This window comes from Triturus cristatus, chromosome 7, assembly GCF_964204655.1.
Source record: "Triturus cristatus chromosome 7, aTriCri1.1, whole genome shotgun sequence".
Lineage (NCBI taxonomy): Eukaryota > Metazoa > Chordata > Amphibia > Caudata > Salamandridae > Triturus > Triturus cristatus.
In genome coordinates this window covers 1,349,458,064-1,349,485,095 of record NC_140590.1, presented here as the reverse complement: position 1 = coordinate 1,349,485,095, position 27,032 = coordinate 1,349,458,064, and the positions used below count along the sequence as shown (strand labels likewise).

Genomic DNA, 27,032 nt, shown 5'->3' with positions numbered 1-27,032 from the left:
AGATAGTCAATTCTGGAGTAGTAATCATGAGCCACAGACAAGTAGGTAAATTCCCGCCTATCACCGTGGAGCCGTCGCCATACATCGACCCAATCGAGCCCCATCACTAAGGAGTACTGCCTTGTGGGGCGAGCACTCTCCAGAGCTCCCCCCACCTGCCATCTGTCCCTGGCCAGTTCCATGACATCGTTCCAATCCCCACCAACTACAGAGAGCGCCACTGGCATATCCGACCATAAGGTCATAAGCCGGTCTACTAGATTCCATTGCAGGGAAGGGGGGGGCGTATACACTGCCAACACGAGGGGATCTTACCCCGAAGGAATAGATACCGCCCCTGTGTGGCCGTCCATTGTTTATCATGGGTGTAGGGGACCCTGCGGTGTATCAGTATCGCCACTCCCTGTGAACCCCTCGTAAAGCCGGAGTGGAAGACCTGCTGGAACCCACCCCGCTGGAGGCAGAGGGCCTTCGTACCCATGAGATGTGTTTCCTGCAGCATAAGGATATCAACCCCCCACCCGCTTGGCCAGTTGAAATATGGCCCCACGTTTTATTCTGTCCAGGGCTCCACGAACGTTCCAGCTAACAATGCGAAGGGTACCCGGGGTCACCCTCCCTTTACTAGGTGTGCTGGCCATCTGAGCGGGCGACCACTTCTATAGCATACCCGGGTACTGTGTGGTGCATATGTGAAGGACCGCGATCTGGTAGAGAAAGTGCGATCTGTGAACGTAAACAACCCCCACCGAACAACCCCCTCCCCCCCTCCCCCCCACCCTATACCTCAATAACACTGAAGCATCTGTCGCGGCGGGGCTGGTCCCGAATCCCCGACGGGGGAATGGGAGCCGCCCCGACCAATGGGTCCCCAACGTCCAGCCCATGTCTCCCGGGCCTATCCCCCACCAGGAGGAGCCTGGCAAGGAAACCAGCCCATATCAGAGTCTCTCCGATTAGTTATGCACAGTCTAAGGCCCTGTAGTTCCTCGCAGAGCCATGGATCAATCTGCCGATATCTGCCGCCCCGAAGTGGAGCCACCCCGTGAGGAAGCGCCACAGGACTGGGAGCGGCGCCGAGATCGTGACCGTCTGTTACCCCTCAGCTGACTCCGGGGACCATTCCGGACCATCTCGCTTAATGAGGAATCAGATTCTCTCCCAGGTGGTGTGTGTACTCTCACTCGCACCGTCTCATCAGTCCATTTGAAGACCTCTTCGGGAGTGTCAAAGTGTGTGCGGGAGCGGTATACAACCCTCAGGCGGGCAGGGAACAGGAGAGCATAGGGGAGTTTAAGGTCCCTCAGGCGGGCCTTCGCCGCCATGAACGACTGCCGCTGTTGCTGCACCAGACGTGTATAGTCAGGAAAGATAAGGATACGCGCATTTCATGGAGCAGCAGCTCCTTGGCTCTGGCCTGCTTCAAAATGGCGCCGCGGTCCAGGTAGTTCAAGAGTTTTGCTATGACGGGCCGTGGGCGTGCTCCCAGTGAGGACTTCTGCATGAGCGCTTTATGGGCCCGTTCTATAACAAAGCAACGAGACAGGGCCTCCGGGGGGAGCCAGCTCTCCAGCCACTGCATGAGGAAACTTTCCATATTGCCCCCCCTCACAGCCCTCCGGGAACCCAACAAAGCGGAGGTTGTTGCATCGGGCCCGTCCCTCCGCGTCTTCCACCCGCATTGCAAGCCCCTTCTGAACGTTCTCCATGGCAGCCACTTTCTTCTTTAGTGAGGTGACTTCGTCCCCCACTCCAGAGATACGAGTTTCAGCTTCCGTGATATGCGTCACTGCGTTGCGCAAGTCTTGTCGCAGCAGCATGACATCCGAACTGACTGCTCCAATTTTCGCATCCAGCATATCCCTGGATTGAGTGATGGTCGCCATGAGAGCCACATTATCCGGCATCCCCCCCCCTGCTGTCCTTCGGGTGCCCCAGCAGCCACTCCCGCACCCGTATATTTGTCAATAGGGCCTTGCTTGGCTGGGCCGCCACCGTCCTTGTCCCGTGTCATGGCCGCTGTCGGCGCTCCCCACACGAGCTCGCTGATTTCCGGGGAGGAAGCAAAGTCAGTGAGAGTCCACCTGCGAGCCCCCGCGGCCCGGTCCAACTGCTGATTTGAGGCCTGCACGGAGCCGCCCCAGAGCTGAGGTAAATACCCAGTGGACCACACTATAGCTGGCCCCACCAAGGATCCACAGCGTCACTCAGGCCACCCTACTACGTCCTGGGTCCAAGATGATCAACTCAGGTGCCACCGGGCCACCCCCCCTCTCCAGCGCACACCAATCACCGCCCGGCACAGGGCCCCCAGTGGCGTTCACACTGCCTGGGCTGCTGCCGATGGAATTCTCTCTGGCAGCCCGAGGGAGGTCCCCAGGTAGGGAGGGGGCCCGCCTCCTCCGCGTCCAGATGCTGGTCTAGGGACCTTCCCAAATACACCTCTGCCCTCCACCACCAATGCGTCCGTGTCCTGGCCACTCTGCCGGGCCGCTGTACTCCTATAAACCAGGCCCCGCAATGCCAGGACCGGGTGTTACAGGTGATTGGGGCCCCCACCGCTGCCGGGGGGGGGGAACACCGAGGAGGGCGCCTGGGACGTGGGCCAGGAGATCACCAGCTCGTGAGCAACAAGCCCCACTCACCCGCTCCACTACTTACCTCCGCGGCCCGGTCTGGCCGCCGAGCCTCCCCGCCAAATTTCACTGCAGGCTGCACCACAGTGCGATGGTCGGCCCCCCGCTGGTTGCCTCCTCTCGCTGGCCGATTTCAGCAATTGTCCGCTCCGTTTCTTCGCGGAGATGTCACGTCGAGGCTGCCGCTCTCACCCGGCAGTGAGCTCCGACCCTCCACAGTGCGGCGCCTCGATCCGCCAGGCCTCGCCCCCTCACGGCCCCGTCGCGGCTGGAGATGCAGTCTGCCGCCACAGACCCCCGCGGACGTCCCAAGACCACACCGGGCGATGCTGGGGACTCTACGGGATCACAGGATCGGTGCTACAATCTGTAGTGCATCAGAGAGGTAGGATAAGTGCAGGATTTACAGCGGGCTGGACGGAGCTCGTTCAGCAAGCGTCCGCCATGTTAGCCTGCTAAGCAGATAACAGACATTTTTGCATAGATTTGGGTTTAGTGTTATGAGATCAGAGTTTTGTGAGTTTGAAATTGATGTATGAATGTATGGATTAGATTTGGACACCGGCGTGTGGGGGATATCCTTTTGTTCATATTATAGTGCACCCTGTCCTCTACATTTGTAAGGGTACCTCTCAATATTTGGTAATAGTGCAAGATTGCATCCCAGTAGACCTGAATTTTCGGGCACTGCCAGAGTGTGTGTCACAGGACGTCCACAATTGCGCCAACAGCTATCAATCCCACCAAGCTTCCAGCGAGCAGTTCTGACTGGGGTATAGTACCAGTAATGCGCAATTTTTTAAAACATCTCTTTTCCTGTTGTGCTACAACAAGAGGTCCTAGCTCTGTGAATGATGTCCTGCCACTCTTTAGGGGTAAACTGCCAACCCATCTCCAGCTCCCATCTACTCTGCGCAGGAGATTTACCGTTGTTCTTGGGTTTGTTCAGGAAGGCGTATGTCTGAAAGCAGGCCTTTGTCTGACTAGCGGGTGATTAACCACAATTAAAATTTAGTGAGGGGGCGACTGGCATGGGGTTGCACCTGTGTTTGGGTCACCCAGTGACGAATCGCTAGATATTGCCAATAGCCTCTTTGGGGATCCCAAAACCCTACATGAGTTGGGGAAAATCCATAATTCTCTTTTCATCAAAGAGGTCTCCGATTTGATTGCAGTTGGCCTCCTGCCACCTAAGGTAGCTATTCCCCTCCATCGCTGGGGGAAAAGTCTGGGTTCCCGATGATGGGGGTCAAGGGCGATACGGACCTTGAGAGGCCGCAAGGTTCCTGCTCCCTGTCCCACACTCTCAGGGTAGCTCTCAGCACCGGCAAAATATAAACCCCTATCGGCCGACATCTCTTTGGAAGCCAGGGTATCTTCCATATGTGCATACCCACGATCGCGCGATCTATAAGGCACCAGTGTTTCTCAGACTCCAATGTGCTGCCTGGAAGTATTTCTCCAGTTGTGGGACCCCAAGGCCCTCGTCATCTGACTCGGGTACGTCTGATGTCGGGCCAGACGAGCTCGCTTTCCTTCCCATATAAAGACCCCGATAAGTTGCTGTAGTTGGGCTAATAGCCAGGGTGGAGGACATAGCGGAAGCGTCGGCATCACATACAAAATACGGGGCAGGAGGGTCATTTTGATGGCCGCCAGCCTGCCGAGCCATGACATTGCATGTTTCTTCCAGTGAAGTAACTCTCGTCGGGTCGCGGTCAATAGGGACGTGTAATTTGCCTGAGCCGTCCTTTCAGTCGTAGTGAATATCTGCAGTCCCAAGTAAGGGATGCCTTTGTGGGCCCACGCGAACGGAAACCGGGATGCCAACTGTTATTGCTTGGTTTTGGCGAGGGTCAGGCTAAGAGCTAGGGACTTTTGAATATTGATTTTGAAGCCCGAGACCCTGCCGAATGCCTCAATTTCTTCCAAAAGAGGGGTAGGGATCGCGACAGCTGCATAAGGAAAGACACCACTTCATCCACATAAAGAGAGATTTTATGCTCTTTGTCTCCCTTCCTAATCCCAGCGATGGCGGGGAGGTTTCAGATCCTTTCTACAAACTGCTCCATATAGAGCGTAAAAAGTAGGGGTAAGAGGACATCCTTGGCGAGTACCTCTCTCGATCTTTACAGGGCGGTATGCTATGCCATTCACCCTAATGTGTGCCTCCGGGCCATTGTATATACAGTTCACCCAGCACAAATAGCAGGCGCCCATACCAAACCTTTGTAGAACTTTCCGTAGATATGGCCAGTGTACCTGGGCGAATGCCTTCACAGCATCGACTGATAATAGCACCCCAGGGTGTTGGAGGCGTTGGGTTTTCTCTAGGAGGTGGCACAGTCGTCTGGAGCCGTCACTGCAGTTGCATTCCTGGATAAAGCCAGACTGATCCGGGTCCACCAGACGCTGCACATGTGGAGCAAGGTGAGCAGCCAGAATGCTAGTGAAGATTTTTAAGTCCACGTTTAATAAGGAAATTGAACGATAGGAAGCAGAGTCAAGCAGGTCCTTTCCGGGTTTCGGTATCTGTGAGAAAGTGGCTCAGTATATACTGTTCCTTAATAGGTACAGGGTGTACAGAGTCCACAGTCCCCAAGGGTTTGACAGAGGTTAAAGTTAGATATAACCTTACTCTCTAAAGTGGTAGCTTGGTCGAGCAGTAAGGCAGTATCAGAGGACAGTGTAAAGCATTTGTTGTACACACTCAGTCAGCAAATGGTCTCACACACTCAATAACTGAACTCTAGGCCAATGGTTTATATATAAAAAAGATATGCTTGTTTTATTTTAGAACCAACACTTGGATTTAAAATATACTTTCTCAGTATGAGATGTTTCATATAAATACTTTTGCAATAGGCAATAGACTTTTGTAAACAGTTACAAGTGGTTGCAGTAGGCAACTCTATTTTTAAACACAACAATGCATTGAGCTCAATGGTAAATTCAAGTTATTTGCAACCGATTACTTTTTAGATTACTTTTGGAATTCCAGGACTGGATCCTAGATTCAGTCCTGGGTCAGTACTCAGAATCAAGTGATGAAAGTCGACTTAATTACTGTAATGATTTTTAAACAATATTTAACTATTTTAAAGGTTGACACTTCGAAAATATTTCAAAGAAAACAGTCAATGATTCCCTATGGAAGAAAATTCAGGTTACAGGTACCGTATGTTCTCGTTACTTTTGTAATCCAGTACTGGGTGCCTAGACTCAGTACTGGGACCTTTATCCAAAACAGGTAAGTAATTACGTTTTCAGATATTATACGATTTTTGAAGAATATTCAAAAATTGCAGAAATCGACACTTAGAAGAAATTTCACAGAAAAACAGTCAATGGTTTCCTATGGAAGAAAATTGAGTTAAGGGTAAGTACAGTTGTAAGTATTTTTCAGAGTCAGTGCTGGGCACCAAGATCCAGCACTGGGAGCTCACCTAAGAGCAGGTGAGTAATTTCGTTTTCGTTACTCGGCTGATTTTTGGTGAATATTTTAAGATTTGAAAAGTCCACACTTAGAAGAAATTTCAGGAAAAAGCCAGTCAATGTTACCCTATGAGGAAAATAGAGTTTGCGGTTTAAGGGTAAGTACTCGACTGGCAGAGTTGAGGTTCTGGGCACAGACTCAGGGGTCTCCCAGGGTCAGGTAGGTACAGTTGGTTCACCCTCAGCGGCTCTAGGGCGGCCGGGTGCAGAGTGAGTTAGGCCCAATGTTATCCTATGAGGGATAGGGGGGCCTTGGTTGGTGGCTTCTGACTGGCAAGCCACGCGGCTGTGGGAGCTGGGCTCCTGGTCACTTACTCAGGGCAAGTGGGGAAGTAGGTAGGTGTAGAGTTTTCACTGCCAGGGCCACTCGGGCGGCTGGGTGCAGAGTGCTTTTGAGCCTTCGTGCGCTCAATGGATTTCAATGGGAAATCTCCGGTTTAGAAAAAGACTGCAAGCTCGGGGACGAGGACTCTTCAGGTGCCACCACCACTTTGAGAGGTAAGTTGGGTAGTTGGAGGATAGGTAGGTACCCCGGGATTGGGCACAGGGGGCCGTGGGGCGCCGCGTGCAGGGGTGCCTTTTGGTGTCGGGAAATCTTACCCTCTATTGATCGCAGTTTGGGGGGCACCTTGTTCTGAGGCTGCAGGCTTCTTCAGGAGTGTTGAGGGAGGTCCTTGGGTGCAGGACTCGGGGTCACAGTCGCCATGGGGTCGTCCTCAGGGTCTTTGTTCACTCCGGCACTGGCCAGGCTTGGCTGGTGCAGAGTGTGCTGGTTTCGCGGTTCCGGGCTGCTGCCAGGGATTAGAGTTAGGTTTTGAGTAGAGCCTCTACTCATGGGAGTCCCAGGGGCTTAGAGCCAAAAGGTAGCCAGGTCCTCCGGGGTTGGTGAGGTTGCTGGCCACAAGAGATGCCAGTTTGGAGCAGGAGCAGGTTCGAGGGTCGACAGGCCGGTAGGGCTGGGGCCAAAGCAGTTGGTGTCTTCCTCTTTTCAGCAGCTGCAGGGCAGGTCTTCTTTCTTCTTGCTCTTTGTAGATTTGAATCTGGGGAAGGAAGGTTCAGGGTGCCCCTAAATACTAGATTTAGGGGCGTTACAGGTAGGTGAAGGGCAGGGACCAATGGGTCCCCGTCCTGGGGTGGGTACACCCCCTATCCTGCCTCTCTCCTGTGGGAGGGGGGCAGTAGCCTAGTCCTGATACGGTAGGGCTCCCCATCTTCAAGATGGCGAGAGCCTGGAGATGTGCTTCACCTCGCCTCCCCCACCTGAGGGGTGGGGTTGGGAGGCTGGCACATCCCCTGTCCTTATTTGGGGTTTCCGGCCAAAGCTTCCCGCCAGAGTGGGGGGTAGCAGGGGCCTGGGGAAGCTCACAGAGGCGGCATGCCTTTGAAGCTTCCCCCTGCCCATCCTGGGGGAGGAGATTTAGCACCTCGCCCAGGATGTGCATTGTTGCAGGACCAGGAGAACAGGGGCTCTCCTACCCAGGGGTCGATCAACATGTCTGCTGGGTGGCAGCCTAGGCAGCCTCAGAGCAGACGTGGATTGTAGGTTAGGTTTACGGGGGCACCTCTAAGATGCCCTCTGGGGTGCTGGGTACATTAAATCCCACACTGGCATCAGTGTGGGTTCAATGTGCTGAGAAGTTTGATACCAAACTTCTCAGTCTTTAGTGCTGCCATTATGGTGCTGTGGAGCTCGTGTTTGACGAGCTCTCAGCACCATGTACTCTTAAATGGCAGCACTGCACTTACAGGGCTCAGGAATGGGCCTGGGCACTGTAGGGGCACAGGGCTCCTGCTCCTGTGCCCACACCATTGGCATAAGGCACCCAGCTAGAGGGGTGACTGATGTATGCTATGGCAGTGTAGGTGATGTGCATGGCACACAGGGATGTGTGCCATGTCGACTTTGTGTTTTGTCTTGCACCCAAACACTCAGCCTGCAAAGACTGTGTGTGTGTGTGTGTGTGTGTGTGTGTGTGTGTGTGTGTGTGTGTGTGTGTGTGTACAGGGCCTCTAAGGGTGGCACAAGGAGTGCTGCAGCTCTTAGAGACCTTCCCTGGTCACAAAGCCCTGGGTACCTAGGGTACCATTTACCAGGGGCTGACATGTGGCCAGGGTTTGCCAATTTGGGTTTGGTTTGTTTTAGGGAAGGAACATAGGCCCTGGGCACCTGATTGGCAGGAGTCCAGGGCACACTCAGTCAAAGTACATTCAGCAATTCAGCAAAAAGTGGGGGCATACCATGCAAGAAAGATGGCACTTTCTCACAGTATCACTACGACTTCAGCCATAGACATTGAGGGAGTTACGGCTCCCGACTCACTAAATGCATTGAAAAGACGCACAAGGAGTGGGACGAGTTCAGGGCCAAAGACCTTGTAGAAGTCTGTGGAAAAACCATCTCTGCCTGGGGCTTTCCCTGAGGCTAGCCCTTGGATAGCCCGTAACCCCTCCGGGCAAATGTCGACACCTAATCTGGCAGCATCCGAAGTGGGGAGAGGTGTCACGGGTGCCCGGCCAACGTAAACCTCCGCTTCAGCAGATGCCAGTCTCTCCGCCCTGTAGAGCTCCGTGTCAAATCGTTCAAATTCGGACGCTATGTCAATATCGGATGTGAGAATCTCACTCTGGAGGTTCTTTATCCCAGCAAGTCGACGGGAGTTCGCCTGGGATCTTAAGAGTTGTGCCAGGAGCCTCCCCCCCCCCCCTCATAGTAGCGCTTTTTGGTGCGCAATAAAGCATATTCCGCTCTGTTGTACTCTAAAGCCCTCAGCTGCTTACGGGCAGCATAGAGTTGATGACGTGTCTGTACTGCGCCTGTACGGCGGTGAACTCCTTCTAACTCTCTAACCTGCATCTCTAGCTGTTCCCGCTTGCTCTTATTCAATCCTGCTGCAATGGCCAGAAACCGTCCTCTAATAACAGCCTTTAGTGCATCCCAAACTACGGGAACAGGAATTAAGCTGTCATCGTTGGTTGCCAGGTAAGAGCGTATGGCTGCCCGTATCTCAATGACATTGGGTTTGTATGAGAGTAATTTATGGTTTAGACGCCATGATCTCTGGCGAGGGGAATCTCCGGGCAAGTGCAGTGACAGGAAGATCATTGAGTGATCGGAAAAGGCGGCCATTCCAATCATGACGTCCTCTATATAACCTGTGACCCGCACTGATGTCCAGAATAGGTCTATGCGCATATACGATTGGTGCGCCGCAGGGAGAGACGAATGTATACTCTTGCGCAGTGGGGTAGCGTTGTTTCCAAGCATCTGTCAAGCCTACCTCGCCCAGCCTTTGAGTCACAGAGTTCGAGAGTGACCCTGATTGACCTACTCGCAGCACTGACCTGTCTACTTGCGAGTCTGGAACTATATTAAAGTCACTCTCCAATATTCGATCTTGATGATCATTAAAGCTATAGCTGGAGGCTATTGTGTAAGTGTGAGGTCCTAGTGAAATCGGCAGTGCCAACATTCTACCTGGTGTCTCTGCGTGGATCCCCCTCAAAATTCCTGGGAAATGGGTAGCTAAGAGGACAGCCAGTCACCCTTTTTTCCCCGGCCCGATGAGAAGTATTTTGTGTCGAGCCATTGGGAGCAGAGGCGCTTCCAATCAGTGTGCACCAGGTGGGTCTTCTGCAATAGGCAGATGTCTCATTTGGCGTCTCTAAGCAACACAAGGAGCGAGTTCAAGCCCCGGACATTTAAGCTCAAGATGGAGACCCTAAATGTTGGTATGTGGGGGTAGGGAGCCCTGACGACCCGTGGCCCAGTATGACCCATATAGCGTTTACCCTGCCAATCACTAGATGTGCACTCTTTGCCCAGTCCAGGTGCCAATATATGTGTACCCTAATCTGCCTAACACCATGGTGTCCACCCCCTCGCTGCAACCCAGCCACCCCTGATGTCATTCCAGCCTCCCCCATGCCTGCTTGTGCCCTCACCCCCACCCCCCCGTCCAGCAGCCCTCACCAATCCAAATAAGGTTGAACTTAGACACTCTTAGTGAAAAAGAATGATGAAGAGAAAGAAAGATAAGAGAAGAACAGAAAATATAAGAGGAACAAGAGGTCGTCTGTAACGTCGCACTTTCGTGCATGGGTCCATGTGTGTGGTCGTCTATCATCTCATCGAGGGGGTGGGTCCGCCCACCAAGACCGGATGTGTTCCATCTGGGATCTGCTGCCATCTGCCATGATCCACGCATGAAGGACGTGATCAGACCTTTTGAGTGTCTCCAGACCCATACTGGGACGTCTAACTGACAGAGAGGCAGAAGGAGAGACCCGCTTAGCTCCGTCACCGAGGGCCTGGTGGGTCTCCTCCGGCTGCCCCCATGCCTGCGGCCTGGCTTAGACAACCCACGGGGCGCGGCATCCTCGTTTTGTGACCCAGCGGCGCTCTCCTCCTACAAGTCAAGCCCCAGAAATCCCCTGTGCTTCTTTTAGTGAACGGTCCGTGTGAAGCTCCTTGTTCCAAACAAGGGAAAGCCTGAATGGATGGCCCCTGCGATACTGGATTCCTTTTTTACTCTAAAAGGTGGTAGCTGGCTTCAGAGCCTTCCGTCTTTGAAGAGTGAGTGGTGATAAGTCCTGGTAGACCCCCACCTGGAGACCTTCAAAGGCAATGGTCGTCTTGTCCTGGGTTGCGCTCATTATGATCTTTCTGCTGGAAGACCAGCAACTGACCTGCCCTGGGTCTTGGCTGGTCTTCCGTGGCGGTGGGTGCGATCTAAAATAATGTCCTTGTCGCCAAGCCCGGGGGCTGCATGATGAAAGAAACGTATGACCCACTCTTCCAGTTTCCACCCATCCGCCTGTAGAGGAACACCCTTAATGCGAATGTTGGACCGCCTAGAGCGGTTTTCGAGGTCTTCCAGTCGGAGGTAGAGTTCTTCATTACAGTCTCTAAGTTCCAGCAGTTCCTGAGTCTGTTCGGTGAGTTCTTCTCTGCGGTCCACGTTTCTTTCCAATGAATCGACGCGGTCTCCAATTTCCTGCATCTCTACTCTGATTTGTTTGATGTCGGAGGTGACATCTTGCCTCCGGCCAGCGGTGTCTTCCCTGAGGGTGCCAAACAGCTGTTCCAGAAGCCGCGGGTGAGCCAAACAGCTGTTCCAGAAGCCACGGGTGATCGGGTCCTCTGCGTGCACCCCAGAGGGTTCCATGTCTTTTCTTTGGGTTCCTGACCGCGTCCCTCCACTTTTTTAGTACCTGGTTTTTGAAGGTCTTTAATCGTGGGGTCTTTCTTTGTCCTGTGCGTGGTCTTCTCTTCCTCCGCGAGGTCGAAGAGTCTCTCCCTCAGGTGACAGAGTTCAAACAGACTGCACCGGCCGGTATGGGGGCCCACAAGATACTCTGGTTCCCCCTCTCCTGCAAAGGCTTGCCCAGATATTTCCATCAGCCTGAGTTGGGTCACAAGGAATAAGGGGGGGGGGGGGTACCGCCTCGACACCACCAGACTGAAAACTTACCTGGGAGACCCTTCCTGGAGCGGTAACCAAGTGCTTACTGTGTGGCTACTGGTATCGATCTGCTCACTTCCAGGGTTTGGCCCATCGAGGGGTTCCCCGTGGGATCCAAGAACGTTGCAGCACACCCACAGTCCCTACGGGAGGATGACAACGGGAGCGGCCGGCACGTGTCTCAGGTGGGGGCTGGGTCCAGCTCTGGATTCCTGCTGTGTGACTTCACCACCTTCTCACGCACCCGTCCAGGGATCAGACTCATCAAAGGCCGCCCCAGGACCCCCTCGGCTCAATTCTGTTCTTTGGACCAGGCCTACATGTTCGCCTCCCGGCCGTGACCCAACACAGCAGCACGGCCCACTCGGCGGTGCTCACCTGATTAAGGCCTCTTCACAGCCAGTGTCCACCGTAGCCCCGTCAGAAGAATTCAGCATTATTGATTTTATTCTGTTTAGTTGTTTTTTGACATATTTACTGACAGGGTATGATGTTGAGGATAATGTATTCAGTGACCACAACCCATTAGCTTGGTGCCTTCGGGGCTATGACTATAGTGGTACCAGTAACTAATGTGAGGTTGTTACTCCTTAGATGTCACTAAGAACAAAGGTGTCCTCCAAAAATGGCCCAAAATAGGCCAGGTTCAGCTGTTCACTAACGTATTGAAGAACAACAAGGATGTACTGCTTTTTTGCTTGGGTCCAAATGGGGCCCCTTTTGACACTGTAACATTCTTTGAGGTACTTCGGTTGACTAATTGTCTACTAATCGGGCTGCTAATCGCCCTCAAAAACCAGCCAGGTGTTTTGACATTAATTGCACTAAAATGCACTCCGCCCTACTTAGAGCAATAAAAATAGTCACCCGTGATGGTGCTCTTAGAAGGTCGCTTCGTAGGCTGTATAAGTTGGCACTTGGAACAAGAAAGAATGAGATGAGAGCAGAGGCCTATGAATCCCTAATATCTGCCAGTAACAGTGGGTTCTCGCACCAATTTTGGGAAGTGATTAACAACCCCTTCTTCAAAGATTCCCCTGAAGTTGGAACTGCCTCTGTTAGTCCCATCAGTTGGGTCGAGCATTTTAAAGAAGTTTACTGCTCTGCCCATCCATCTCTTCTATCTGAGCGTACTCTGATGGCTGACTCAGTGGTGCCAGACATAGGATTGGCCATTGTGTTGGATTTACAGCAACCATTAACAGATGCCCCAAAGGCAAGGCAACAGGCCCCAACTGGGTTCCCTTTGATCTCTTTAAACACGATATTGATTTTTGGGCTCCTCTTTTAACAATTGTCCTGAATGGTATATACATGGTTGGCCCACCAAAATCTTACTCCCAGTCTGTAATGGTACCAGTTTTCAAGAAAGAGGATAGAGGTAGTCCGAAATGTTACCGGCCCATCTCCCTGATCAACTCAACAGTGATGATCATCGGTAGAATCATTCTACACAGGTTAGAGGTCTGGGCCCGGGATAACAATATCATGTCTGACCTACTATTTGGATTTAGGGCAAGTTTGGGCACTGTGGAATAATGCCTAAACTTCTAGGTAATGATTAACGAATATATTTTGGCCAAGCCAGGGCAAGTTTATTTAGCCTTCTGGGACTTAAAGTCCCCCTTTGATCATGTGACTCATGCTAAACTCTGGAGTGTCATGTTTGAGCTGGAGGGGGGGGGTTGAGGTCACTATTGATGATTTTCTCAGACAACTACACAGTGAATTTTCTGCTTCTGTTAGGTTTGGCCCACCTGGGAAAACCACCAACAGTTGTTTTACTTTCTTGGGGTGTACTGCAGGGTTGTGTACTGGTGCTCTTTTTATGTGCACTTTATACCAATGGTCTTGAACACCACCTGGTTAATTTACACGCTGACTTCCTGTGTACTGGTACATGTCCGATTCCTGTACTACTCTATGCGGATGGCGTAGTTTTAATTGCCAGGATCAAACGTGGCCTACAGAAGCTTCTGGATAGCAATGTGAGGTTCATGAAGGATTTGAAGCTTGCTGTAAATCACGCCACAACCCACATTATGATATATTGTCCGAAAACGAATTAGCCTAATGCTATTTTTTTAATGCTACCAAAATAGAACCAGTCTCATAATTTTCCTACTTGGGTATACTTTTCGACAATCAAAGTACTTGGAATCAATTAGGTACTGTTACTCCAGCCAAGTTTGCTCGTACTGTGGAAGGCCGTTCAAGTTTACTAAAAAGTTATGTTTCAAATCCCCAAAGGAGTTTTACAGATGTCTGTCAGTGACTACTTGCAGCTCTAGAGTTTGCAGGACAAATATTTTAAGGATATACAGAGCATTGAGTATAGTTGCCTGAAAAGGCTGCTGAGGATCTCACACAGCCATGCAGAACTTGGCGTTGACAATGTCAGTGATCTTATTAGAATCTATTCACTTATTTTGTGGCTAGCTATCTGGACAAAGCCCAAAGCCAATTTTAGCCACAGTGTGATTAGGGATTGCATGCATCTAAATAACTCAAACTGTATCTCTTGGCTAGTGTATATTAAAACATGAGTAATACTCTGGGTTTTCCTGACTTTTGTCATTGCCCAGAGGCTCTTTCTACAGCTACTCGCAATACCATTAAAGATTACTTTTAAAAGTGGACTAGGTGTGCTAGAGTTTGCACTGAATTAAACAAACGTATGGTCTTTCTTAACAGTCCTTTGAATTCTGTATCCACTATTTAACCCTACCTCATATGGATAGGTAAGGACTATCGGCAATTTATTTTTTTAACCAGATTCAGTACATTGCACTATATGGTGGCCTTTCCTGACCCTGTTAGGCATCCCATGATTCTTGTTCTGTGCCCATTCATTAATTTGTCTGCACAATCTACTTTTCTCTTAAAGTTGTTCTGTAAATGTTACTGTTCTTTTAGGAAAAACCTTTTACTCCCACTTTTAAAGGATACCAATATTAAAAATTATAAGACAGCTATGCATTATCTGCAATCTCTTCCATCTTTTAGTGCGTGATCATTGTAAGTTATATACAGCACTTTTTTAAGCATAGGAAATTTCGTTTGTCAGCTAACGATTATGTTTAACCTTGAAATGCAGTTATCTTTAATACTCTGATACTATGAATCTGTGTCTAATCGGAATTGTCCTTTTGTTGAGCTTTCTGTTTTATGCACATGACAATTATACTTTATTTAGTTGGTTTTAAATTCGAACTGTGAGACGCTGCAATATTCTTCTTTGCCCTGTGCAGATAACAGTTTACGATACTCTCATAGACTGTCTTACTCTGGAATATTGTTTAAATGTTGTGTATCTGTGTTTTTATGATTAGATCTAAAAATGTTTTTTTTGGGGTTGCATTTTATGTCTATTATGGCTTTTAGCCGAATAAAGTCTATTTGATTGATTGAACTAATGTGATGTGTTTTTTTAATGAAAAGCTGTTTTTGGGTATCGTCAGTTTTTCAGCCTCCTGTTTCTCACAATTTTCTCCTCTTACTTTTTAATAACCAAAGGCAATGCATATCATATATTCATAGAATATCTGTGGTGAGTAGGTATTGTTGAAATATTCGCAAAACCGGATTACAATATTTAAGTTTTTGTTTTAGGATACATGTGTGTTTGTTGAGGGTTACAGCTGCTAAAGATCTAATATTGTGTGGTAGTAAAGCTTCTTTCGTCACACTTTGTTTCCTTTTTTTTTTTTATAGAAACAAATACCTGCTGTTAAACAGCCAAGAGCTTGATGAGCTAAGTGTTATTGCCCTTCGTGCAAATATCCCAGAAGTAGAGGCAGTAGTGAACACAGACCGGTAAGATCAATTTAAATTAGCTTCTTATCAGTAAATTTCAAAGGAATTGTTTCCTGAATAAAATTTTACTTGTTCTTAGGTGTTTTGTTTAATAGATATTGCCTGTCAGTGCTTGGTAATCTGTTGTAATTATTTTGATCACTGTTTTTTGGAAATAAGAGACATTTGTGAAATTTTAAGGCATATTACAATGGCAAGATCAGAATAACTGTCTTCTAGTCTTGGGACTTACGTCAGCAGTGTTTTTAGCAGACTAGAAGGAAACAAAATAGTGCATCAGGCATAGTTGATTGTAATTGATCTTGCATTTGTGTAAAGTGTTGCATTGCTTCAACAGTTTATACTCGCATCCGAACCTCCCTTTGAATGTTGTATTCTGTGAATCAGAAAGCGTCTGGATTAGGACAGTATTTATATTGCTTTTTTAAGTGAATGTTTTTGTGACTAGTAATGTATTGAACAACTATATGCTATTATTTTAATTTCTCAATTTTCCTTCCTGCATTAGAAGTTTAGTGTGCGATGGAAAGAAAGGCTTACTAACAAGACTTCTACAGGTGATGAAGAAGGAACCAGCAGAGTCCTCATTCAGGTTGGTCCCATTTGTATGCGTAATCATAACAGGTTTATATGGGACTGCTGGTTTTTGTGTTGACCTAAAGCTGGCTAAAATATAGTGATGGATAATGGTGGGGCAACCATTCCTGTCCCCAACCTAGGGGAAACCTGCACAGGGATCAGTTATGACTTTCTGAAGGCTGTAAATGGTAGTTTGTGTGGGGGTGTGGTTATGGCAGCGACTCATGGCTGGGTTTATTTATGATGAACAAAGCACCATTAATCACTCTCTGCTCTCAGATAACTTTCAAGGTTTCCAAGAAAGCTTTACAACGAAATTAGGATGTACAAGTAAACACTACCCCATTTCTCATGAATATAAAACCTAGTCAAGTCAGTCAAAATTAATATTGCTGATGCATTGAAAGACATGCATATAATCGAACGATACGCTTTCATACTAAACCATTTATTTGTATATTGAAAGGGAACTTTTGCGCACTGTTAAATGGTGCTTGCGATTTGTAATTCGTCTTAAGAAGTGCACATTGAGGAGTAGTTTTAGAGCCTCACACTTACTTGGGGACTCCACCCTCGCCATGAGTTGTGCAGTGATGCTGCTCTGCCACAAGGTTACACAGTGGCTGCCATCTCCCGACTGCTTGCACAGTGGCTGCTGCTGCCGCCACCAAGCAGCTTTTGCAGTGGCTACTTCCTCTATCCAGCTTTCTGCAGTGACTGACACCTCCCCACCGGCTAACGTAGTGTCTGACGCTTTCACACCTGCTGGCATAGTGACTGCTGCCTCCCCACTGGCTGAGGTCCTCACTACTGGCACACTCTGCCAACTGGGGCCATTATTGCTGTCTTCCTGGCGGATAGAGCTATGATTGTCCCCTCCTCACCAGCTGGGGCCGTCAGTGCCACCTCCCTATTGACAAGTACTGTGACTGCTGCCTCTTCAGTGGCTTGTGCTGTGACTGCTTATGTGGCTGCTACCTTCCCACTGGCTGTTGCTGTGACAGCTGCACTGAACAAGTGTGTACAGTGACATCTGCCTCATACAAGCTGGCACCATTTAACGTACCTCGGGAGCTTCCATAGGTATATCTGCCCAAGCAAGTTTGTAGAGTCACGGAGTTAGTGAGATCTGTGACCTTTACCTGTAATGTAGAAGTTCCCCACTGGTGTGGATGTTGAGGGGCTTGATAAATGCTTGTAACCTTGAAATATGCTGAATAAAGTAAAGGCTACAAACTTAGTTGGGTCTACATATCTTATGCTATCCCTTCACTGGAAGAACATACCAAATTATTTTGCGTAAGACATACTAAGATCATTGAGATTATTCTTTAGGTACAATTTGCATGGTTAATTAAGAAAGGTAAATAATCTGGGGTGTGAGGCATTGAGTTGATGGGAACATAAGCAGCTGAGCAATGTGGCTTTAGCAGCTGAATGCAAAGATTTCTATGGACCTTCTGAGTCACCAACTGATACTGTGGCAAAGGGAGTAAATCTTCACTCATGCCAGACATTTTTTAGGTCTATGGCACTCGGAACCTTTTAAGTCTGATAACTCGGTGGATTCTGTACTTGACTGAAGGTAAGTTGAACACACAGTGTGATGGTTGGAGGCACTCTTAACACTTTACTTCAGTGTTCACCAGTTTGTGCTGCAAACAGCTTACCCATCTTTGTAGTTGGCTGTATAACTCAGAAGTCCCTGGTGGTTTGTTCACATCTTTCACAACCTGTTGTGAAAAAATTGTCCAAGGCCACTCTTAATTGAAACTATTTGTTGTGTAGTAGTGTTTGTGTCCAGCTCATTTAATGTTTGATGCTTGCATTTTCTCCAATTTAAAGTGTTTCTGATTGGTTCACTTTTGATATGATACATTGGCCATCAATACGAATGTCCTCTTAATTCTGATAGGGTTGGTAACTGCAATTACGGACCCCATCAGATTTATTAGATCTCAGGCAACACCACACATTTGTTTATTTTCACACACAAATGTATTTGTGCTTAATGCAACTAAAATGTCAGTTTGAAAAATCTGGGGCAATATGAGAAATTACCAGAGGAATATGACTAGGAATTACTGATTCCTTCTGTAGTTCCTCCTCTCCACAATGACTCTCGAGGTACCACTTTTAAATTCTGGTCCTCTGGCGTTACCAGTACCGTAAGTATCTAACTCCTGGGGCCGAAGTAACCGGGAGGGTTACCAAACTACTTAGAATGCAGGCCATGGGAGACTACTACCTATTCTACTACAATCTTCCTAAAATTGAGCCCTTTTTCTTATGTTCTACCCCCTCCCCTCTCTATTTAGGTTTTGGCAAGCCCGGGCAGTTGAAAGTTTTCTGCGAGGTGCTACATCATATGCTGACCAGATGTTCCTGCTTAGAAGAGGACTATTAGAGGTAGGAGCAATGTCGTAAAGTTGAGCAAAATATGTTTATAGCATGTGTGGGGGTAAATACAGATGCTCTGCATACTCTTACCATCTAGTGTTGGGCTGGGACGATTTAAACTTGTTTCTTCGAAGATGTCATTCGAGTCCCGAGGTCTTTGTGACTCTTCCTCTCTTCTTGAAGGCACATGACCACCGACTCCATTTTTAGTGTTTGTCTCCACCATCTGGTTCGGACGTGATTCAGCTTGCTCCCAGTTTCCTATGAGTTTGTTGGTTCCAGTTGTTGCCACAGAGTCCATTGTCTACCATGCCGCCGCAAGAAGACTTCTTCCACATGTTTCTTGGCCAGCTGTGCCTATTCAGTTTCTGTAGTCCATTGTCTTCATCCAGTTGGGACTTGCTGCCATTCTGGCCACTGCGTACGCCAACCTACCCTTCAGAGAATAAAGACACACCCCAGTAAGGCAGTCTCCAAGTCCAAAAATTGCCCCCACCCCAAATCACACAACCTCTGTCTGGTGGAGACCTCAATGGTTCCTTCCCAGCTAGGAAGAGATGAGCACAGTCATCCTATCCATCCTTGAGCATGGTTACTGCTCATTTCAGCCATACCAAACATTCCAACCCACATCCCCACCTCAGAACATCTTGTGCTGCTGCAAGAGGAGGTGCAGGTGCTTTTGCTCAAAGGAGCCGTAGAGGTAGTGCCCCATCACCAGGGCACAGATTCCCTATACTTCCTCATTCCCAAAAGGACTGATCCCTCAGATTCCATCCTCGACCTCTCACCTCTCAACAGATACAACCTATCAGAAGACTTCCACATGGTCACCGTGCAGGATGTCATCCCCCTACTGCATCAAGGCGACTTCATGACCACACTAGACTTGAAGAACACCTACTTTCACTCCCCTGTCCGTCTAGCTCATCAGCGCTACCATCGCTTCATGATAAGTGGCCAAAACCACCAGTTGAATGTACTACACTTGGACGACGCCATGGCCCTAATGATCTTTACCAAGTGTGTTTAGCTATGGTAGTTGCTCACCTCAGAAGGGGAGAATCTATAATTTTCCCCTACCTCGAGGGCTGGCTAATCAAGAGCTCAAGCAGACGGGAGTGCTTAACTTGCACACAGACTGCAGTCTCCATGCTGCACAGCCTAGTGTTCCCAGTTCATGCCACAAAATCACATGTGAAGCCACTTCAGATTCAACCTTTCCTAAGGTCAGTACTCAACTCTGTAGTGGGTTAAGCCTTCCTAAGCCCCAAAAGGGTGCAAGCATTCCAGCAGCTCCTGCCACTTTGTCCACATCCAGTTTGCCACATACCGCATCTGCTGGGATTATGGCTTCGTGCATTGCCATAGTGCCCCATGCCAGGCTACATATGTGCCCACCTCAGGAATGCCTTTTAAGCCAGTGGTCACAAGCGGATGGTCACCCATCACCAGTGCTTAATTGGAGCTGGTGGTTTTTGGTGCTCAGCACCAGCACTTCATTGTCAACACAGGTGCTTGTGACAGTCTGCCACAAGGTGGCACTGTCTAGCTAATTTAGAGATGACCACAACAGCAGTCAATTATTAATTCAGTGTACATCACAAATTACTATATCCTGCCATCCCAAGCCATTCTTATAACTTTGGGGCATGAAATAGTCCTAATTGTCGCACTTGTAGAAGCATGATAGTTAATAGTTGTGTTGGTACTGTTGTTGGCAGCACTGGCAGGCGCAATGGGTGATGCAAGCTGCAGTGGCCTCCTGACGAGAGCTCTGGCACTCAATATTATTCTTATTAGTTTTTTTCTTCTTTTTTACAAATTAAGTACTACCCATCACTCTGCAGTGGTTGAACAACAATAACCTGTTGCAGGGCAGGCCCTTTTCAGACCCAGATTCCGAAAGTGAGCATCACCAAGGACGCTTTTCTAGTCAGCTGGGGAGCTCACCTCACCTCAACCACATGACAGTCCAGGGTCTGTGGCCACTTCGTCAAACAAGTCTCCACATCAGTCACTTGGAACTGTTAGACCTTCATCTAGCTCTCTAAGCTTTTCTTCAGCAGATTCAAGGCACGGTAGTCCATGTGCAGACAGACAACATGACTGCCATGTAATACCTACAGAAACGAGGAGGCATTCACTACCATCAGCTATTGGCCATAGCACAGCCAATCTAATGCTGCGCCATCCATCATCATGTTTAACTCCTGGCGGAGTATCTTCCGGTAGTAGACAATGTCTTTGCAGACCTACCCTGCAGCTTGCAGAAACAAGTCCGCAATTGAGAACTAACTCCACCCTCAAGTCCTATTCCTTTACATCCAGAGATGAGGCACCCCAAACATGGACCTTTTGGCTACACACAAAGTTGCAAAAAATGCTCAAACTTCGCAACCAGGTTTTGCAGCGTGAATCTTTCTGGATTCACTATGCTGTGCATTATTCCGCGATCTTGTGGTTGGGTCCGGATTCGTAGTCTTTTCTTTGTTTTTTTTTTTTTTTTTTGTAGCCCAGGTGGGCGTTGACGACCACTATTTGGTGCACCTCCCGTGACGTCGTCGTGCTTCCTGCGGAAGTCCCACCTTTGGGGTGCCATCTTCAGATTCTTTTTTCCGCCGTTGGGTCTGGATCGTCATCGGGAAGCTCCAGAATTACACTCGAAGGAAGAAGAAAGAAAAGCGAGTTTCGTCGATAAATACTAAAGGATATCACAGAAAAGGAAGAGATTTCATCAGGAGCGCGAAGAAAGGAGGTTCAGCGCCCTTTTTCTTCGACGACCTTGGAGAATGCGCACTCAGAGGCCCTGAGCGCAATGGACAAGACGCCATTCAAGTTCTGCCCAAACTGCCATCACAAGTTCGCGCAGAAGGACCAGCATCCGGTCTGCAACCTCTGCCTACCGGTCGAACACGGGAGTAAGGACTGCAACGCCTGCTCAGCCTTCGCGCCGAAGACGCTCAGGGTGAGAGATCGGCAGAGAAGAGCCAACGCCAGCATGGATGGCAAGGGTAAGGCCCCGTCGCTCTACGATCTGGGCCTCTCCACGGACGACGAGGACAACGTCGCCGAGACAGCCGAAAACTTCACGGTCGTAGAGACCGACAAGAAAAAAGAAGACTAGGTAAGAGAATCGTCGAGCGCAAAACAGAAAGTACCTCGAAAACACGAGGGTGACTCGAGAAAATCAGAGTCTAAGTCCACGAAGGGAGCCCCGGCGCCGAAAAGTTCGACGACCAAAGGGGGAACCATGGACAAGAGGCCGAGCGGATCCTTAGAAAAGGACTCCCTGGTGCCGAAAGACGCCGAAAAGCAAGGGTCGTCGAAGACAACCCAGGAAATGGGCCGATCGACGCTGAAAGAACGGTCGACGTCGACGCAAGTTTCATCGAAAAGACCCGCGGTCGACACCGAAAGCATCTCCGAGATGGAGAAAAAGAAGAGGCGGCTCGAGGCCGAAATGGAGAACATCCTTCAAAGGAAGAAGGAGTTCGACGCCAAGATGAAGGAATTCAAGATTCCAACGGTTTCATCGGCGGACGTCGTCGAGGTCGAGGATGAATTCGACACCGAGGGACTGATGAGGGATCTCGAAGAGGAAGACGAGACCTATTATGAAGAGGAAGCCGAGGAAGAAGACCAACAGTCGGTCTACGGCTCGGCACCATCGACCAGCCACGAGATTGAATGGCAGGATCTCGACACCGAGAACCCGGAGGAGTCCGTGGACACGTACCCTTCGAGGCCTTCGCCACCCGACGACATCGGGGTTTACAATATGGTGGTCAGGAGCGCAGCAACAGCCTTTGGCGTCAAACTCGACGAGGAGAAGCCGAAAGCCGATTTCCTCGTCGAGACCCTGCTCCCCATCCAGACAAGGAGCCAGTTCCTCCCCATGCTACAAAGTGTGATGAATCAGGGGAGAGAAGCCTTCAAGGAACCAGCGACCTGCCGGTCGATCACGCCCAGGACAGAGAAGAAATATAAGCACTCTTCCCTGGACCCCCCTTACATCAAGGGTAGCGTGACCGCCGACTCCATCATAGCTTCCACGGCCAGGAGAAGGGCCAACGTACCAGCAACCTCGGGCCCACCACCTGATAAGGAGAGCAGGAGGATAGACCTCACAGGAAGAAAGGTCGAGAGGAACGCCGCAATGCACTGGCGCATGGCGAATTCCAATGCACTCCTCAATAGACACCAGTACCAGCACTGGGACGAGATGGGGGAGCTAGTAAAGCACCTCCCCGAAGAATACCGCCAGAGAGCCTCACACCTGATAGACGAAGGCAAGAACATCGCCAACTCCTGTATAAAGACGGTGTTGGACGGGGCAGAGACTTCAGCAAGACTCATGGCCTTAGGGGTCACCGAGAGAAGGCATGCATGGCTAAGAATCTCGGGATTCAAACTGGAGGTGCAGAACAACATCCTTGGCACCCCCTTCAACGGAGAGACACTGTTCGGAGCAACAGTGGACGAGAAGCTCACCCAGCTGAAAAAAGAAAACGAAACGGCGAGGTCCATGGGGGCCCTACAGCTGAGGAGAATGAGGCGAGGCAATCCCTCGAGTAGACCCTACGGTAGGGGAGGAAGCCAGCAGGGGCAGTCGCACCAGACGTTCCAGCAGGGTCAGCAGGGTGAAAGTCACGGACAAGGTCAGCAGAAGCAAAACTGGCAGTACCAACCTCGGGGCCAGTCCTTTCGCGGGAGAGGGAACGGCCGTGGCCAAAGGAGGAGAGGGGGCGAACAGCCCTCATCAAAGTGACTCAGCACACAAGAGGACGCCTACCCTCGTCATGCCCCCAAGGGTGAGGCGCAAAAAAGTAACATCAGGGGGAAGAGAATATTCAAAAGCCTACGAACATACAACACCAGTAGGCGGAAGACTGAGGTTCTACCTTCAGGAGTGGCGGCGTATAACCACAGACAAGTGGATACGGAACATCATGCAGTACGGATACTGCGTAGATTTGGAGAAAAGACCTCCAAACAGGAAACCAAAGGGAAGACAGAGATCGGGCCAAGAACTGGCACTACTCAGAGAAGAAACACGGAAACTTCTAGAAAAGAGAGCCATAGAGGCAGTGCCGTTCAGAGAACGCAACAAAGGGGTCTACTCAAACTACTTTGTGGTCCCGAAAGTAGACGGAAACCTCAGACCCATCCTGAACCTGCGTTACCTAAACAAGTTCATCAGAACGCAGAAGTTCAAAATGACTTCGCTGCAGGAGGTACTGCCCCAAATAAGAGACGGGGACTTCATGGTCACCGTGGACCTCAAGGATGCCTACCTTCACATCCCAATAAACAGAAGACACCAGGGCCTTCTAAGATTCAACATCGAACAGGAACACTACCAGTTCACAACCCTGGCCTTCGGATTAAAATCGGCACCAAGGGTCTTTACAAAATGCCTGTCGGTGGTCGCGGCCCACCTACGAAGACAGGGAATCCATGTCTACCCCTACTTAGACGACTGGCTGGTCAAGGCAAACTCACGCGAGAAGTGCGAGAGGCACGCAAAACGCGTAACAGACACCCTCACGAATCTGGGGTTCTCAATCCACTGGGGCAAGTCATCGCTGGAACCGGAACAGGTGAAGATTTTCCTGGGGGCGAAAATCAACTCCCTCAACAGTACAGTAGTGCCCAGCGACAGGAGGACAGATGCACTACTGAAGGAGACGCGGCTCTACCAGAAGGGGCGAGCTCTGACAGTGAGGGCTGTGAGCAAGATGATGGGGATGATGGCACCGTGTATCCAGCTGGTGCCGAATGTACGCCTGCACATGAGACCATTCCAGGAATGGCTACAACAGCAATGGTCACAAGCAAACGGAAGTTGGGAGAATCTAGTGGTTGTTACGCACGCAGTGCAGGAGGAGATAACTTGGTGGAGCAGAGACAACATGACAGCAGGGAGAAGCCTGACACCACCAATCCCAACAATGACCATTCCCACGGACGCATCGCAAAAGGGATGGGGAGCGCACATGGATAACCTCAGAGTGAGGGGTCTGTGGGCTCCAGCAGATGCGGTTCGCCATATCAACTACCTCGAGTTGAAAACAATCCTGCTAGCCCTGAAGGCATTCCAGAGGCACCTATACAACCAGAGGGTGTTGGTTCAAACAGACAACACCACGGCAATGTTCTACATCAACAAACAAGGGGGGACACAGTCGTTCCCTCTCTCCTCTCTAGCTCAGGAGATTTGGAGATGGGCCATACCTCTCAGGATAGATCTACTGGCAATTCACCTACCGAGGAAGGACAATGTGGAGGCAGACTGGCTAAGCAGGCAGACCTCGGCATCGCACGAGTGGGAGCTCAATGGCCAGGAAACGGAGAAACTCTTCCGGAGATGGGGAACTCCCACAATAGACCTATTTGCAACACGCCACAATGCAAAATACCAAAGCTTCGCGTCCAGGCAACCAGATCAGCGATCCCAGGGAAATGCCCTATGGATAAGCTGGTCGAGGACATTTGCCTACGCCTTTCCACCGATAACCCTGTTGCACAGAGTGCTCGACAAGTGCAGAACCAGCAACATGACTCTGATCCTAGTGGCTCCGCAGTGGGCGAGGCAGACATGGTTCTCACAAATTCAAGAAATGGCGCAAGGCAATCCATACAGGTTCGAGAGGAGGAAGGACCTGCTCTCAATGCAAAACGGAGAGGTCCTGCACCCAGAGCCAGAGACCCTCAACCTGGCGGCATGGCTCCTGAAGACCTAGAGTTCGCTCACCTAAGATTGCCTCCGAGCACTATGCGAGTGCTACGGGAGGCAAGGAAACCAACTACACGAAAGTGCTACAGCGCAAAATGGAAGAGATTCACTGTGTGGTGCAGGAAAAAGGGCCTGCAAAACAGAATGACAAGAGACTCAACAGTACTGAGGTACCTCACACACCTTCTAAAGAGTAACCTCTGCTCGAGCTCCCTAAGGGTACACCTAGCGGCAATCGTGGCCTACACCAGAGGTGAAAAGGGTGGAAGTTTCTTCACCTCGCAGGTGGTGAAGAGATTCATGGAAGGAGCCAAAAGGATGGCCCCCCCGAAAAGGTTGCCGCCGCCGGCATGGAATCTGAACGTGGTTCTGACGGAGCTCATGAAGGCACCGTTTGAACCCATTCACAAGGCCACACTGCAGATGTTGACGATTAAAACGGCCTTTCTGGTGGCCATAACCTCACTACGCAGGGTGAGCGAGCTTCAAGCACTAACACTACAGGAGCCCTACATTCAGATTCACAAGGACAGAATAGTCCTGAGAACAGACCCACACTTCATGCCCAAGGTGGTGTCGGCGTTCCACATGAATCAGAGTATTCAGATACCAAGTTTCTTCCAAAACCCGACTTCAAACGCAGAAAAGGCCCTGCACACCCTCGACGCAAGAAGAGCGGTGATGCACTACATTGAGAGAACCAAGGAACTCAGGAAGTCGAAGCAGCTGTTTGTGTCCTTTGCTACTAGCTTCATGGGTAGGCCAGTGACTAAGAGCACCAACGCTAGATGGATTGCCCTCACTATTCAATTCTGCCACAAACAGGCGGGACAGAAGCTAGCGGAGGGGCCTCAGGCTCACTCCACAAGGAAGAAGGGGGCCACTGTTGCCTTCCTGGCAAACACGCCCATCCAGGACATATGTCTGGCGGCAACTTGGGCATCTGTGCACACGTTCACAAAACACTACTGCGTGGACATTCAGATGAACAAGGAAGCACAGGTTGGACAGAAGGTGCTTCAACACATTTTCAACGACCAACGCTCATCTACCACCCAGCCGCCACAAAATTAGGAAAACCGCTACAAAGTCTATGCACAGCATAGTGAATCCAGCAAGATTCACGCTGCAAAACGAATAGTTTCTTACCTGTCGGTGTAGTTTTGCAGCTTGAAGATCTTTCTGGATTCACTAGCGAACCCACCCACCTCCGCCAGGAAGATGAGGCTGGAGGAAGAGGGGGTGAAATGGAAAAGATCAGAAGGAATGAAAAATTACAGAAAAATGGACAAGAAGAATTAATCAATCGCCTAGGGTTAAAAAAAAAAAAAAAAAAAAGGGAAAAAAGAACCCGAAGATGGCACCCCAAAGGTGGGACTTCCGCAGGAAGCACGACGACGTCACGGGAGGTGCACCAAATGGTGGTCGTCGACGCCCACCTGGGCTACAAAAAAAAAACAAAAACAAAGAAAAGACTACGAATCCGGACCCAACCACAAGATCGCGGAATAATGCACAGCATAGTGAATCCAGAAAGATCTTCAAGCTGCAAAACTACACCGACAGGTAAGAAACTATTCGTTTCCTCACCCCCAGTCCACGGGCAATGCTCTCTATGATGGATTGATCGGGGATCTTTGAATATGTATTTCCTCTTTTCCCACGGATTCCTTACATGGTCAGGAAGTTCAAGAAAACATTCCACACTCTTATCCTGGTGCCTCCAATGTGGTCCAGGCAACCGTGGTTCTCAACCCTTTTAGAAATGCCCATCGCCCCCCACGAGAAACTCACCAAAAGGTGGGACCATCTCACATAAAACCAAGGCAAAGTCAGACACCTGGACCCCAGGAAGCTAAACTTGGTGATTTTGCTCCTGAAGTTTCTTTGGTTACCTTAACCCAT

At 49.7% G+C, this 27,032-nt stretch overlaps 1 protein-coding gene across 2 annotated transcripts in view; it reads left to right on the top strand.

Moving 5' to 3' along the window:
* TRPC4AP (transient receptor potential cation channel subfamily C member 4 associated protein) overlaps positions 1-27,032 on the top strand; it is a 749,627-nt gene that overhangs the window by 432,601 nt on the left and 289,994 nt on the right. For both annotated transcript variants that reach the window (XM_085619014.1, XM_085619013.1), the window contains exons 12-14: positions 15,308-15,409; positions 15,918-16,001; positions 18,307-18,397. In XM_085619014.1, coding sequence (XP_085475140.1) covers positions 15,308-15,409; positions 15,918-16,001; positions 18,307-18,397 — 277 coding nt within the window. The remainder of the gene's footprint in view (positions 1-15,307; positions 15,410-15,917; positions 16,002-18,306; positions 18,398-27,032) is intronic.